The sequence below is a fragment of the Triturus cristatus genome, chromosome 9 (assembly GCF_964204655.1).
Source record: "Triturus cristatus chromosome 9, aTriCri1.1, whole genome shotgun sequence".
NCBI classification, from domain to species: domain Eukaryota; kingdom Metazoa; phylum Chordata; class Amphibia; order Caudata; family Salamandridae; genus Triturus; species Triturus cristatus.
The window spans coordinates 383171620-383186541 of record NC_140592.1 but is presented as its reverse complement, the minus strand read 5'-3'; the positions used below and the strand labels follow the sequence as shown (position 1 = coordinate 383186541).

Below are 14922 nucleotides of genomic sequence, written 5' to 3'. Positions count from 1 at the left end.
ACTACTGCTCATTTCTCGAAGGTCACACATGTCAAGAACTTCAGAGCAGGTGATAAAGAATCATGTTCTATTTCTCCATGTATGTTCTAACTGAATTAATAAACATATCTGTGACACAATTTAGGCTTAGGGCCTGATCTATAGGTTGGAGGGGACTGAAAATCCTCCAAATTCAGAGGGAAACTCTAAACACAGTATAGAATCCTTTGGAAGAATTTCCTCCACCACAGTAATGGTATATTATAGGAAAGTCTACTCCATACTCAGAGGTCCCTTCAAACTTGGAAGATATACAGTTGCCACCAATCTCTAAATGAGGCTTTTAATCCATTAAACATTTAAATTCTTTCAAGCAGAAAAAGAAAGCAAGACAGAATGTAGTCATGTCTTTTATGTTACAACATGCTTAGTGCTCTTAAACAACGAGCAGCATCTTCATGAATCTTAGCTGGTCGTTTGCCTTTAATCCAGCGGATTTGGCATCCCATTATAACTATTATTCCAATCCCATTGTGTCCAAGCAGGACTTCTATTCAGGATGAAAAAAAGATGTTAAGAAATTGAAGGAAAGTTGTTAAAGTTTTGGACTTTGTCTTTCTGTGGTCAGCTAGAAATCGTAGGAACTAGAGACAATTCACAGACGCTTTCAGCATTCACTTTCTTGATGTTTCAATTTCTTTATTGAAGAATGGGAGTGATAATGACAGGACATGTTAGTAATTGGGTGAAGTGTGCCATCTCAACTAAATACAGCTGTGTATCACTTCAATCCATTAAATTCAAACTCACTGATTATATTTCACATCAACTCAAAGTGATGTGTACATTGAGTTATTTATAGAGTTCCCTTTTGATGGACCATGTGTTAAAAGGTATTAAAAAACAACAATAGAAAGCCCCTGGTTTAAGTAGGTGTTTGACACTTGAATGATTGCTTGTACGTTTACTAGTAGCAGTTCTACTATGATTAAATGTACTAAAATGAATGGTGGGCTAGGCAGCTGAGACACCAGTAACAACTTTAATGTTATCAGTTGTTGTTACATCTTTAGATGCAGCGCTACTAGTAGTAGTACATGTAGAAGTGTTACTATTAGTAGTTTCTGCACTACCTATAGCAAAATTAGTACTTGTAGCAGTATCAGTAGTAATAATATTTTATGAATGCCAATATTAATAATAACTGTAGAAGGAGTTTTTTTTATTTTTTATTTAAATTTTATTTTTACTTGGTCAAGCACAAAGAAGAAGTTCTCATGTCACAGTTATGTATATTATCATTTACATTACATGCCCGAGCAATCACAATGTCATATCAGTATATCATACTTTACAATATACGAAATATTACAGATTCACTTGATACATAGAAAAAGAGGGTCTACCTAAGAGAGCAGGTACCCAGTATACTGGGGTATAAACAAGGATCCAGTGCTTTGCAATTACACACCCATTTCCTGTCCATAATCAATCCTCAGTGTGCGTGGATTCTAGAAATTGTACTAGCGGTTCCCAGAAATTCCTTGGACGAGAAGCTTGTGGTAGCTCTTCTGCATATGTTTCCAGCAGTGTTTTACAGTATAACAGATCTTCAATCCAGTGTTTGCATTGTGGTATAGCCTTGTTACCCCATTTCATTGCTATACGCCTCTTTGCTAGTAGAAGTGCTATTGCGAGGAACTTACGTCTACAAGCTAATTTGATCTTGTACATGCCTAGTAGACACGTTTGGGGTGCATCAGGTATCAGTTCAGCCAACATGGTAGTAAGTGTATTGGTTACCTCTGCCCAGTAGGAATGAAGTCGCGGGCACAACCAGGCCACATGCAAGAAATCGCTGTGGAAGCTCCGCATCTGCAGCAGTGGTCATCCTCTCTCAGACCATTTTTATGGAGTTGTGCAGGTGTGTAATACACTTGATGGAGAAACTTAAAGTGTAGAATTTTCAGATTGCAGTTAGAAGTCAGTATTTGCAGTTGTGTGCAGCTGTAGTCCCATTGTTCAGCAGTGATATTTACACCTAATGTGTCTTCCCATCTTGTTTTGGGTCTATCCTGAGCATTGAATTGTTCCCGTTGGGCCATATTATACATTTTCGTAACTAGGCCCTTCCGCGTCGGGGACACCAGCAGGATCTGTAGCGCATTATGTGTCAGTGGTTCATCTGGGAATGTAGGATTTAAAGCTGAAGCAGTCTCATGTATGCAAAGGTTTTCAGCAGGGTATGATGTGTGCACAGAGTGATATCATTTTGTGATATAAATGTCCCATGTGGAAAAACATCCCCCATTTTACGAAATCCCATCTCATTTAGTAAGCGTAGCATTTTAGTTTCTTGTGTCACTGTGAGTTGTGGGTGATGAGTCAATGGGAGCGCTGGCGCATACGTAGGGAGTTTGTGCGCATGTTTAGCTAATGTATGCCATGCTTTTGAGGTGCAACTCGTCGGGTAAATCCCTGTGGGCGGAATATTTCGTTGTGGCGATGAGATAAGTGTGATAAGCGGGGAACAGTAGAAGGAGTTACAGCATCAGTTCCATTTGTAGTGCTAGTGCTAGCAGAGGTACTTTGTGCACTATACACTGGAGGACCTAGGGCAGAGGTTCCAGCAACAGTAACACTAGTACTTTTAGCAGTAATTAACTCGTTTCTTGCCTGCCTTTGGTGTGTGCCTTTCTGGTGGATACTCTTTTTAAGAGCAGGTTCCTCACCTTAAAATACTGGCACCAGTCCATTGTGGATCAAAGAGGCCCAACAGACAATGAGGGCGAACCTGCCAACGCATGACCAGCAAGGCCCCCTTCCGTACCCTTGGGGCACAAAGGTGCTCCAGCAGGAATGGGCCACCTAAATATGAGGTGCATGGCCTCATAAAATTTACAAAGCTGTGCAGGATTCACTCCGACCCTAGGAAATTGGCGGAGAAATAGAGACGGCCCACATGCAGGCTGAACCCGGGAGACAGGCCTCGAGTGTCGATGTTCCATCATCTCGTCGGATGATTTCGACAGACAGAGTGAAGTCGAAGACCTCTTTGACTTCTTGCTCTTCTTTATCTTTTGGGATTTACCCGAATGGGACGACTTCAACTGCGAAGAAGGTTGGACGAAGATTGGTGGCTCTGTGAATGATTCTAGGACCTTTCTTTTGACAAGGATGCAGAACGCCGGAACATTGCACATCCAGAGGCAAGGAGTTTGGGGGATTGCTCCCTCAAGGCCTTGGGGTGCATGGCGTGACAACAGATTCAGGACTTGGCTTTCTGGTCGTGCTCAAGGCACCAGAGACAGACGAGCTGCGGGCCCTTCACAGACATTTGTCAGTGACAGGCACTGCAGGGCTTGAATCCAGCCTTCCTCAAGGATATCCATACAACACAAGGAGACAAGTCTCAAAATAGCTTTGGCAAAAATCGAAAAATGACTAAGGGTAGCTCTTGCCATATCTGCGCTGACTGGTGCAGAAAGAAAAGAAATTACATCAGCGCACTAGTTTGGCGCCTATATAGGCACTGTGCACACCACTTCCTGAGCGATGACACATAAAGCCAAATGACGCCACCACCTGGCACGTAGGGGGTCTGCTAATGAACAAATTCCAGATCCAGTGACACCTGGGGAAAATTCTAGGGTGAGGAATCTGAGGCTAGAAGTCTCTCTTAGATAAGTCTTTCCGGCCTGAGCAGACAAAAAATATCCTTCCCACCAAACCCAGCTGTCAAAGAACTTGTGCTTCGTGAACATACGCACTAACACCCACGTCGCAGTCTAACAGATGTCAAAGACAGGGACTATATGGGTCAGTTTAGTAGTAGCAGCTTTGGCACTGGTGGAATGGCTTCTCAAAACAACCGGTGGCTGAGTCTTTGCCAGTATATAGCCGAAATTATTGAAAAAGAGGGTGCTCTTCTGCACAGTCTTCCTTTCTTTCCCTGGGGAACCCCAGAAGAAACTAATCATCCACACAGTGTTCCCTGGTACATTAAATATAAAAGGTTAAACCCCTTTTGGGCTCCTGCCGATAAAGGCTATCTTCCTCTTTGTAGGGCAACGAGGGGCAAAGAATGTAGGCAGGGTGATACACTGTCCAGCATGGAAAGGAGTCACAACTTTAGGCAAGAAGGCTACTTGAGTCCTCAACACCTCTTGGTCTGAAAAAAAGGTGGTGTAGGGGGGATGCACAAACAGTGTCTGAACCTCACATGACAAGCCTAAGTAATCACAATAAGAAATATAGTTTCAAAGTCAAGAGATGCCGCAAGCAGCCACACATCAGCTTGAAGGGTGTGCACATGAAAAACGTTAGGACCAAATTAAGGTCCCACAGAGGCATCACAAATGGTTTAGGAGGAATATGTGCATCAAAGCTGTTATAAACCTCATCACAACAGGTGATTTAAACAAGGATGGGTGGTCTAGCAAATGCAAAAAGGCCAAACGGGCTGACAAATAAACTTTAATATTGACAAATGCAAAGTCTTGGTGAGCCAAAGACAAAAACATCCGATAGTTTGGATTGTAAAGGCTCAATCTTGCAGTTGTCATACCAAGCTGAAAACTTGTCCCATCAACCACTGCCAGACGCAGATCAAATGTAGTCCTCTGCAGACGCTCTATCTCCAGGCATGGAGGTGTAGATTGCATAGATTCAGTTGGAAGACCCTGCCCTGTGGCTCGGGCAGGAGGTCCTCTTGAATTGGAAGTTTCATCATAGGATAGGTGAGCATGCCCAGATGCTCTGGGTGCCACACTCTCCTGGCCCAATCCAGAGCCACTAGAAGGACTTGAGCCCGGCTATTCCTGATCTTTTTCAGAATTCAGGGCAGGAGAGGCAAAGGTTGGAAGGAGTACAGGAGTCCTGTAGGAAAGTGTCCCTTTTTTACATGGTTACCCCCAATTTTTGCCTGGTATCTGATAAAACTTTGACTGATAGTGTACTGGGTTCATTCTAACCAGGTCCTCAGTACCAGTGTTCTTTCCCTAAATTGTACCATTGTTCCACAATTTGCACTACATTAGGCTCCATGTAAGTCCCTAGTAAGTGATACCCCTGGAACCTAGGGCATTGGAACTGAAGAGGGTTCCTAAGGCCTGCAGCACGAATTGTGCAACCCTAAAGGACCCCTCACCAAGATCATACAAACTGCCATCGCAGCCTGCATGTCTTGGTTAAAAAAAACCATCCATGTGTGCCATGCCAACCCAGCACCGCATGTGGTATAGGTAAGTCACCCCTACAGCAGGCCTAATAGCCCTAAGGCAGGGAGCACAATACCCATGTATGGGCATATGTGCATGAGTGGATGTGTCCCTGTGATATCTAAGTTTACCCTTGGATACAAAAAGTGCAGACGGAAGCCATACAGAGTACATGGGCAGGACACTTGTGATTACAAGTTCCCCAGCTACATGATGGCCCACTGTAACCCCAGATGTTTGGTACCAAATGATTCGTCTTAAAAAACCCACACTGATACTAGTGTTGGATTTATTTAGAAATGCACTCGGGAGGCAATTTAGAGGTGCAACCTGAAAACCTACAGACTACTAGTGTGTTCACAGACTGGTCCCGGCCAGCCAGTCACCTTCACTGACTGGTCCCGGCCAGCCAGCCACGCTGGACAATTTTCTGACCCCCTGAGGCTTTTACACCTCCTCCCTGCAGGATGAGCCTTTCCAGGGAGGGAAGCTTCAAAGGCCATGCCGACTTTGTTATGTGACCCAGGTTTCTTCACATAGCAGAAATGCCACCCCCCTGTCCTGACCCCACTTCTTGGCGGCAGGCCATGCAGGAAAATTAGTAAGATTAGAAGGTGGGCCCACCTTCAGCCAGCACCTCCCCTAAGGTGGACCAGCTGATGTGGACCCCACTTTTTAGATTTCCCCCATCTTGATATGGGTGCGATTAGCATTCTAGGGTCAGGGTTATGCGTGAAACCCTGCCTGCTTGCAACCTCTCTCAACAATCATGACCTGCAAGCTGGAGAGGTACCAAAGCCTTGGATAGCCTGCCAGCACTTCGAAAATCACCTACAGTCTGACTTGGAGTAGAAAAGATACTCCCCTACAATCCACAGGCACCGACAAGCAGAGTCCGGTCCACCGCCTTGCAGCTTCCCACCTGACCGACGACCAGGAAAAGGTACTTGTGCTCTGGAAGGTCAGATCTGTCTAACCACAGTGTGTGAAGACACCAGGATCAACCGGAGCTGTGCAGCACCATCCGACAGGGTACTTGACACCCTGCACCAAACACCAACAGTGAGTACCAATCCGGATTCTTATTACACCAAGAATGAGCATCCGTTGAGGGACGTCAGCATCACTGAGACCCACTTAGTGAGTGGCCCAGCTGTCCTGATTTTGCCCCTGCCAGCTGTTTGTCCCTAACAGAAAGGAGCAACTTTGCGCACCCAGCCAACCTAACCACTCTGCACCAGAGCCACCCGGCCTAGGTACCAACAAACTGGTTGTGCTGCCTTGCTCCAAGACCCCTTGCGAACCCAGCCCTCATTTGGGAGCTCTCTCACTTTTCCCAAAGTCCCCCTGTGCAGCCTGTTTTTAGGTAGCCCTCACTTCTTTGTAGCACATCCAGCCACCAACCTCACTAGCACCCTGCTCCTGATGAATAGCTGGTAGTACTTTGGACCTTGGTCCCCTACAACTCTAAACCCAGAAGGTGAACCCCTGAAAACTGACTGTAATTTACCTTTACTGAATTTATGACTTTTCCTCTATTAGCATTGCATTGCTAGTAAAGGCGCACGATTTTAAAAATGTTACTTGTAAAATTTGAAAACCTCAAAAGTACTTACTTTTTAAAACATATATAAAAAGAAGTGTTATTTTTGTAAATTGGTCTCGAATTTATTCTTTGAGTGGGTGTCACATTTATTGCCTTTCTGAGTACAACAAATGCTTAGCACTACCCTCTGATAAGCCTAACTGCTTGCCCACGTTACCACAAAAGAGGCTACTTTAGCCTCTGTAAATCAATTGGGGACCCACTGGGCTCTCTGCACATTGTACTTCATTTTAGTATACTATATAGAAAGCCAGCTTCCCACAAGTCCCAAATTCCATTCCACCCAGAATGCATCTCCTAGAAAGTGTTGTCACAGAAACTTCAAAGTGAAAAACGTCTGACTCTGTGTTCTCGATGGGGGTGAAAAGATCTAACAAGGGTTCTCACCACTGCCGGAGGATGCCCTGCACCACCTCAGTAAGTAAGAAGGCCTTCAAGGCCACATGAATGGCTCATATTTCTAACAAGTTGGTACGGAGTCAAAGCCAGAATCTTCTGATCTCCACCTCCCCCAAAGTGACCTCCCCAATCCAGCTGTGATGTGTTCATCACCACCACCAGCAGAGGGAGAGAGATGAGCCAGCCGCTGGTCCAATTACAGTTGAGTAGTCACAATTGCAGATCCTGTACAGTCTCCTTCAAGATCTGAAGGGCCTCAGATAGGTTGCCTTGGTGCTGTGCCCCACTGGAACTTTAGATTGCACTGCAGAGCAGGCATATGCCACGTAGTGTAATCAACAAGGAGGCTACTCAGCCTCAGAGATTCTCTCAAGGAGACCCCGGACAGAAGCTGAATTCGTTGCAACGGAGGGCAGGCCCTAAACTGTACCGTAACCAGGACAGTACCAATGAAAGAAATCCCCTTCAAAGGAGTCACATGCAATTTTGTCTCATTGACCGTGAACCCCCAACATTGTGAGGAAGGTTGCTGCAGCAGTCTGGAGGTGGTCTACGACTGACTGTGACAAGTCCACTTCCAAAACCCAGTCATCAGGGTAATGAAGAGCTAGTATCCTCAACCTCCAAGATGGCCAGAGGCCACCATCATCACTTTCCTGAACACCCGAAGAGCATTGGTGAGGCTGAAGGGTAGCACACAAAACTCAAAATGCTTGGTTACGCCTGCTGTACTCTGCACCTCTAGCACAAGTGGTAGTGAACAGGAAGGTGTCAGCCTCATCCCCGCTTAGTCGTGGAACGTGTCAAGGCTGCCCACTGTCCCCCCTTCTTTTTTCCCTGGCCTTGGAACTGCTTGCTGCGTGGACTCGTTGGGATCCAATGATACGAGGACTGAAGTGGTGCCCCGGGTGGGAGGACCGGATATCTTTATACGCCGATGATATCTTGCTTTATTTGGCTTCCCCCCGGAAATCCCTAATTGGAGTTCTTGATATTCTGGCAATCTTTGGGAGGTTCTCGGGACTCTTCATTAATTGGAGGAAATCCCTGCTTTTTGCTCTTAGTGGGAACCCTCCTGTTCCTCCCCGAAATTGTAAGATACAAATTAACAACGTTGGTTTTAAATACTTGGGAATCTTTATTTCCCTCGATCCTTCAGTTCGGTATGCTCGTAACCTTCTCCCCCCCCTTCAAAAACTCAAAAGTGACATTGCCAATTGGAAGAAGCTCCCCATCTCCCTCATGGGCAGGGCCGCCCTTTTCAAAAAGATGGCCCTGCCCAGATTCCTCTACGTCCTGCAAAACACGCTAGATGTCGTTCCAGCGTCCTTCTTCAGGGAAATTGAGGGCCTACAAAGAGACCTACTGTGGGACGGTAGACCTCGAATTGCACTAAACAAACGCTAAACTGGTACAATGGAAGCATCAGTCTCCCGGAAATCAGGAAGTACTCCCAATTGCCAGCTATTAACCATGGCACGTTCGGCCGCGTAGACGATCCGGGCTACGCCATGGATAAGTGGATCCTACCGGGTGGGAACTACAATAGAGCTCTTTATTCCTGTCCCAAGAGATTTCGATTATTGGGCCCCACAAAACATTCAGTTCAAATTTGACATGACGCCACGGGCTCCCTGGTATGGAGAAACAAGTTAACTTTAGCCACCCCTCTGTGGGACTCAGAGAAGCTGGACGATCTCAGGAAAACGAAGGGCTTCAACAGGTGGGATCTTATTGGAATTTCTGCTATTAAAGATATGTGGGGGAATGGTGGGATCAAGAGCTTCGAGGAGCTTCAAATTGAATACGAACTGGTAGATGTGGAGCATTTCCGCTATATACAGGTTAGTCACTCGCTCCAGTCCGTGTTACCCAAGGAGACAGTTCCCCCAGAGGCCTCCCCACTAGAAGACACGATTCTGGATGGTCACCTCCCCGAGAAAACGAACTCTCTAATATATAAAAAGTTGATTAACCACATGGCAGATCCTCTTCAGTCACTGAGAGACAAATGGGTGCAAGACGGGATAGAAGTGGATGACGAGGACTGGCAGTTGGCGGTATCATCTCCCAGAGTGGTGGCTATTCCAGCGCACCTACGGCTGGTTCAATTAAAAATCCTTCACAGAATATACCTAACGGGGCCACGATTAGTGAGCATGGGATGGGCTGACACGGGAGAATGCAAGAGACAATGCGGCCTTATTGGCACCTAGATACACACTATCTGGGAATGTGCACATATTAGCTCATATTGGCTTCAAATACACGACACAATCAGTGAGGTACTACACACACTACACACCACTCTCCGACCAGAGGCACGGAGATGCCTACTAAATATATGGGAGCCCACAGATTTGAATACCTCGCAGACTCAGTGGGCCACTTTGGGATTCATGTTAGCCAAACTAAATATTGCTCAGCTATGGGGAGCGGCACGTCCGCCCACCCTAGAGGACTGGGAAAGAAATCTCGACTGGTGTATGTTCAGAGAAAAAATGGTGTATCTGGCAAGGGGATGCCCTAAGAAGTGGTCGCGAGTCTGGGGCCCGTGGAATAGCTATAGAGGGGAAATCTGTGCACCACCTTGTAGCAATGATCATGAAGACCCTGACTCCCCGTAACGTTCCTTTCTATTGTAATGTATGTATATCCATCCACCTATGTGTAATGTGATAACTGACTCGCCCGATCCTCTGTAATGTATGATTTGCCGATGTTTGTTAATAAAAAGAGTTATAAAAAAAAAAAAAACTCAAAATGCGGCCGACCTACCCTGAACTACAGGTAAAGTCTGTGGGACGGGTATATGAACATATAGCTCCAGCAAGTCCAAGGACACCAGTCGTTCTCTTTGGTCCAGAACATAAATTAATGGCCTGACAGAGCATTTTGAATTTGTCCTTCCCCAGGAAGCCATTCACAGGTCAAGGGTCTAATATGGGCCAAAGACCCCCATCCGTCTTGGAATAAGGAAATAGCAATGGTATCAACCCTCCCCTATTTCCAAGTCCGGAACCCCCTCAATAGTTCTTTTGGAAAGTAAAAGTTGCACCTCTTGCAATAGAATGTTCAAGTGTTCCCTTGAGATTAGCTCTGATGTGAGGGGGAAGGGCTGGAGGAGCAGAAAGAAAATGTAGGGCTCAGCCATGCTGAATGAATAGAAGCTTCCATCTCTCAGATGTGATGGGTCCCCACCCTGGTAGAAAATGTGGGATCCTTCGTCTCATAGGGTGGTTGTGTGCTACCAATGGCAGGATAAAGTAGCATGGTGGCTGTAGCCACAAGGCAAAGAGACTCGGTGAACTGATGCCCTTGTCCACCTACACGTTGCCTGCCAAATCAACATCATCGCCCACGAAAGGATGGGGTGATCGCAGCAGTGGCCTACATGCCACCCCTCTACTGTGGCCTTGGAATATCATAAACTAGTGAGGAAACTGTTTGACAGGGGTCAAAAGACCCAGGGACTCTACTTTCTTTGAAAAATTCCAAGGCGGAATGGGATTTTCCACCAAACTGGCATGAGACATCGAAAGTCATATCAATGAGAGAGGACTGTACATGTCCAAAAAATCATGTGGAATTCATCCATGCCTGGTAGTAGAGCACCACAATGGTTCCAACCTCCCTTCCCAGACATTCAGTAGTATCAAGGCCAGCACGAATCACATATTTTCCAGTATCTTGACCAGCCTGAATGGTTTGAGTCAGTTAGGCTCTAAGGTCTTCGAGGGCTGCCAGCAAGATCTCATTCATTGGCCATGTCCCAGATGGCGTGCGTATATCGAACCAATAAGCAGACTGCATTGACCAACCTCACTGCCAGGCTAGCAGAAGAGAATATTTGTTTTCCAAACACCTCAATCCTCTTAGACTCCCTATCCGGAGGAGTTCTGTGGAATGAATTAGGGTTCACCCTGCTAGTTGAACAACCAGACTCTCTGAAGTAGGATTTTTAGCGAGAAGATCAGTGTCACCAGACTCTAGTTTGTAACGACTGGACAATTGCCTATTCCCAGTTGGGCCAGAACAGGGTTTTGAGCAGGTAACCATTAATGCGTCAGTGAAGGACTCAATGAAAGGGAGCATGGGCTAAGAAGTGGCTGGTCCAGGCTGTAAGATTCCCATAAGAACATTTGTCCTAAATTCAATAGAGAGCAGTTTTAGGTCTAGACCTTAGCCAATCGTCGAATTACCAGTGCAAATGATGCACTCTCTTCTGTTAGAGTTTCAAATGGAGAGTTCAACCCAGTGCCAGGGGAAGTATCAAGCCCACTGACTTCTTGTAACTCTATGTAAAAATTGTAATCATTATAATGAGGGAGTAAATCATCCCAATCCCATCATAATCATAATCTCTGAATGGTAATAAGCTTTAGTCAGAATCTAAATAAAAAAAGATAATGGAGCCTCTGATGGCTTGTCCGGACTAGTACAGGGAAAGTATAAGAATCAGGCTGTATGGTGACCGGTTGCAGTTTAGTAATGTCGTAGCACAACATCAGTTGAAACTGGGCTTAAGTCAGTTCAGGGTATGACATTGGAACCAGCTCTGGATCCTCTTTTGGTGCCTGTGGTGTTGGTACCAGCATCAACAAGGGAGGGACCGAAATCAATAAGGGAGCTGGGGTGAACATCAGTACTGTTTCCAGTAAAGAGCCCGCAGTAGGTCCAAGGGAGTCAGACATTGACAACGGCAGATACACCAATGGTAACCTGACTGGGGGCCCCTGCAGATTCTTGGAGCCAAAGGTGTGCCAAATGGAGCCTGAAGAATGCCAAATATCTGCAGCATGCCCTCTATAAAGTTGTCAATTTGCTGCAGCTTTGCTGATAGCCCAGATAATTCAGGGTGCACCAGAATCAACAGTGGAATCTGCTCCGCACCAGCAAATCTGTAAGGGGACTGATGAACATCGTGATGCTCTGGCACCTTCTCTTTGGATTCCAAGTGGGATGGGGTTAAATTCAATTTAGCTTGTACTTGCTTTTGACCGCGAAGCTGACCTATCGCTGTAGTGACCTTGGTAGCAAGAGCAATTCCGTGCCCCCGACATGGAGTGGGAGAGGGACTTATACAATGCCTGCAACTTTGTCTTATGTTTTGCTATATACAGTTTTGTTTCTTGGTCCCAGAACGCCTTTGGGTGCATGAGGGCACACTTGTCCGACATTTTTTAATCATGTCATAAGCTCAAGCACCAGAAACATGTCTCATGCTGGTCTGTGACCGACATTTGTTTTCTACGGCTGAAGCATGGTTTGAAACCTGTGGTCTTAGAAAAGGAAATTGTTCCCCAGCACACTGGATTTCTGTTTCAACAGTTGTCGCAAGGCACAAAGCACTTGATCAGCATTGGAAGGTACAGAAAGGAACTGACATCAGCACACAGCGGTGATGCTTATATGAGGTTCTGCTCCGTCACTTCTGGAGCTGCATGGCGCCACTTAGAGGCAGGCGGGAGCATTGCTGGATTCCATTTTCTATACCCAGTCTAGCAATTGGGAAGAATTTTAAAGCGAGGAATCTGCGGTTAGAAGTATCCACCAGAAACACAAGGAATTATAAGAAGTAGCAGTACAAGTTGTACCATTCGTCACACTATAAGGGTTATTAGTTTCAGTATGTATTGTAGTAGCATTATTGTTGTAGGGACAAAGAAGGACTAATAGCACCAGTAGAAAAAACTGCAGCAGTAGTAGTAAAAGTAGAACTAAATGCAACACTGGTAGTATTTATGGTGGAAATATATTTCATATTTATATTCTATGAAATAACAGATAGCAGTTGCTTCTCACTTGTATCATATGCAGATGATACCCAAATCATCATATTCATCTCATCAATAACAGATCCAATTGCAGACAGATTCCATAGATGTCTTGGTCATATCATGACCTGGATGCACAAACATTTTCTTAAACTAAACACCAATAAGACGGAGGTCATGGAATGTGGCAACGGACCTTCAATCTGGACCCAGTCATGGTGGCCCATAGAGGCAGGTGCCTGCCCAGTTCCTGCCACCAAAGTTAGGAACCTAAGAATCATGTATGATGCCCAACTTAACTTCTCAGGACAAATACATCAACTGACCTCTGCCTGTTATCTCCTTCTAAAAAAACTTCGAAATATGTTGCCTTTCCTAACTATAGAGCTGAGGAAAACTATAATGGTAGCCCTCATTCTCTCTCGCCTGGACTACTGTAACGCTTTGTATTCGGGTGTAAATAAACATCAGTTGTCCAAACTTCAGTCCCTGCAGAACGTGGCTGCGCGCACCCTGCTCAACATTCCAAAATTCGGTCACATCTCGGATGCCATCAGAAACGTACACTGGCTCACAGTTGTGCAGTGAATCAAGTTCAAGGCTCTTTGCCTTATCCATAAAGCCATGCACGGAGAGGCACCTAACGACTTTCAAAAACCTATCCAATGGCATGCACCTTGCCAGGCGTTAAGATCGGCTAACAAAGCTTTGCTCTCTGTGCCCAGAGTTAGAAGAACCAGGTGGGGAGGCAGATGCTTCTCCTCTCTGGCATTGAGGCTCTGGAATGAACTCCCTTTAAACATCAGGCTACTTTCTTCTAGATCTCAGTTCAGGAGACTGATTAAAACCTGGCACTTCCCTCGCAATTGATGACCAGACTCTCCTGACCTTCCGTACCTTTTTGCCCTATCAGTGCCAAGACGCCTCGGCATTTATGCGCATTATAAGTTCTTACTTTACTTACTTACAGCAAGTGGAAAATATCAAAGGTATAATTGTTCTCCTGAACACAGAGCCAGAGATTTGGTTACATATGCCCAGTCTTCAATGGAGGAAGAATGTCATAAAACTCTAGCCTCTTCATACTTTCAATAGATGCACCACTGCACAGTTCAACATGCTCATGAGTGGCTACTTCTTCAACTGGAATGCCCCTGCATAAGAGGAATGCTTCCCTATTTGAAGAGCATTGCCCTCTTCTTAGGTCAATATACCCATTATGAAAGAGCCAGAGAAGTTCTATAGGAATCAGAGCAGCCAAAGCAGTGTCTATATCCTCATTACATAGGTGATCACAACATATCCTGCAATGCCATCCTCGTCTCTACTTCATGCCAAGATGCAAATCTGCATGCCTCCAAACTTGCAAATACACCCTCCCGATTACTTCAAATGATGACCAGAAGGAGGGAAGAGGATGGGATATGCCCCCATCCTGACCAGACCCAAAGCCCCACCAGGTTAGAAACACAAAGCAGGTCAGACATTTTCACACATTCATTGGATGGAATCTTTACCCTGTTGTCGGTTGATGACTGGGAGCCAGTGAGGGAAGGGAAGAAGAGAAGGCAGGGGAGATCGGGAGAAGGTGAGCACACACAACACAGCAAAGGAAAAAGGAGAGTATTATTAGCACTCATTAATCGGAGAGAAACAAAAGAACCCTATTAAAGAAACAACACATTAAGGGTTGTTTTAGAAACCTAGGGGAAGGGGATTAATTTACTACAAAACAACCAGACAGCAAAAATACTATTAATACGATTGATGGGGCTGTAAGTAATACAAAATGGATTTAGTTGAATAAAAAGTGAAGGCCTAGTATTTTAAGAGCAAGATGAGGATCGTGGGAGATGCTTCCAATGGGGAACAATGGAAATATTGGCAACTCTTTGGAGGGAGAGTGAGCGTTAGACTTTGGAGCTGGCCCACCAGATTCCCT

General features: G+C 45.5%; 1 protein-coding gene across 5 annotated transcripts in view; it reads right to left on the bottom strand.

The window, feature by feature from the left end:
* Positions 1 to 14922, bottom strand: part of RYR1 (ryanodine receptor 1) — a 1245571-nt gene that overhangs the window by 224074 nt on the left and 1006575 nt on the right. For all 5 annotated transcript variants that reach the window (XM_085625233.1, XM_085625235.1, XM_085625236.1 and 2 more), the window contains one exon: positions 14498 to 14515. In XM_085625233.1, coding sequence (XP_085481359.1) covers positions 14498 to 14515 — 18 coding nt within the window. The remainder of the gene's footprint in view (positions 1 to 14497; positions 14516 to 14922) is intronic.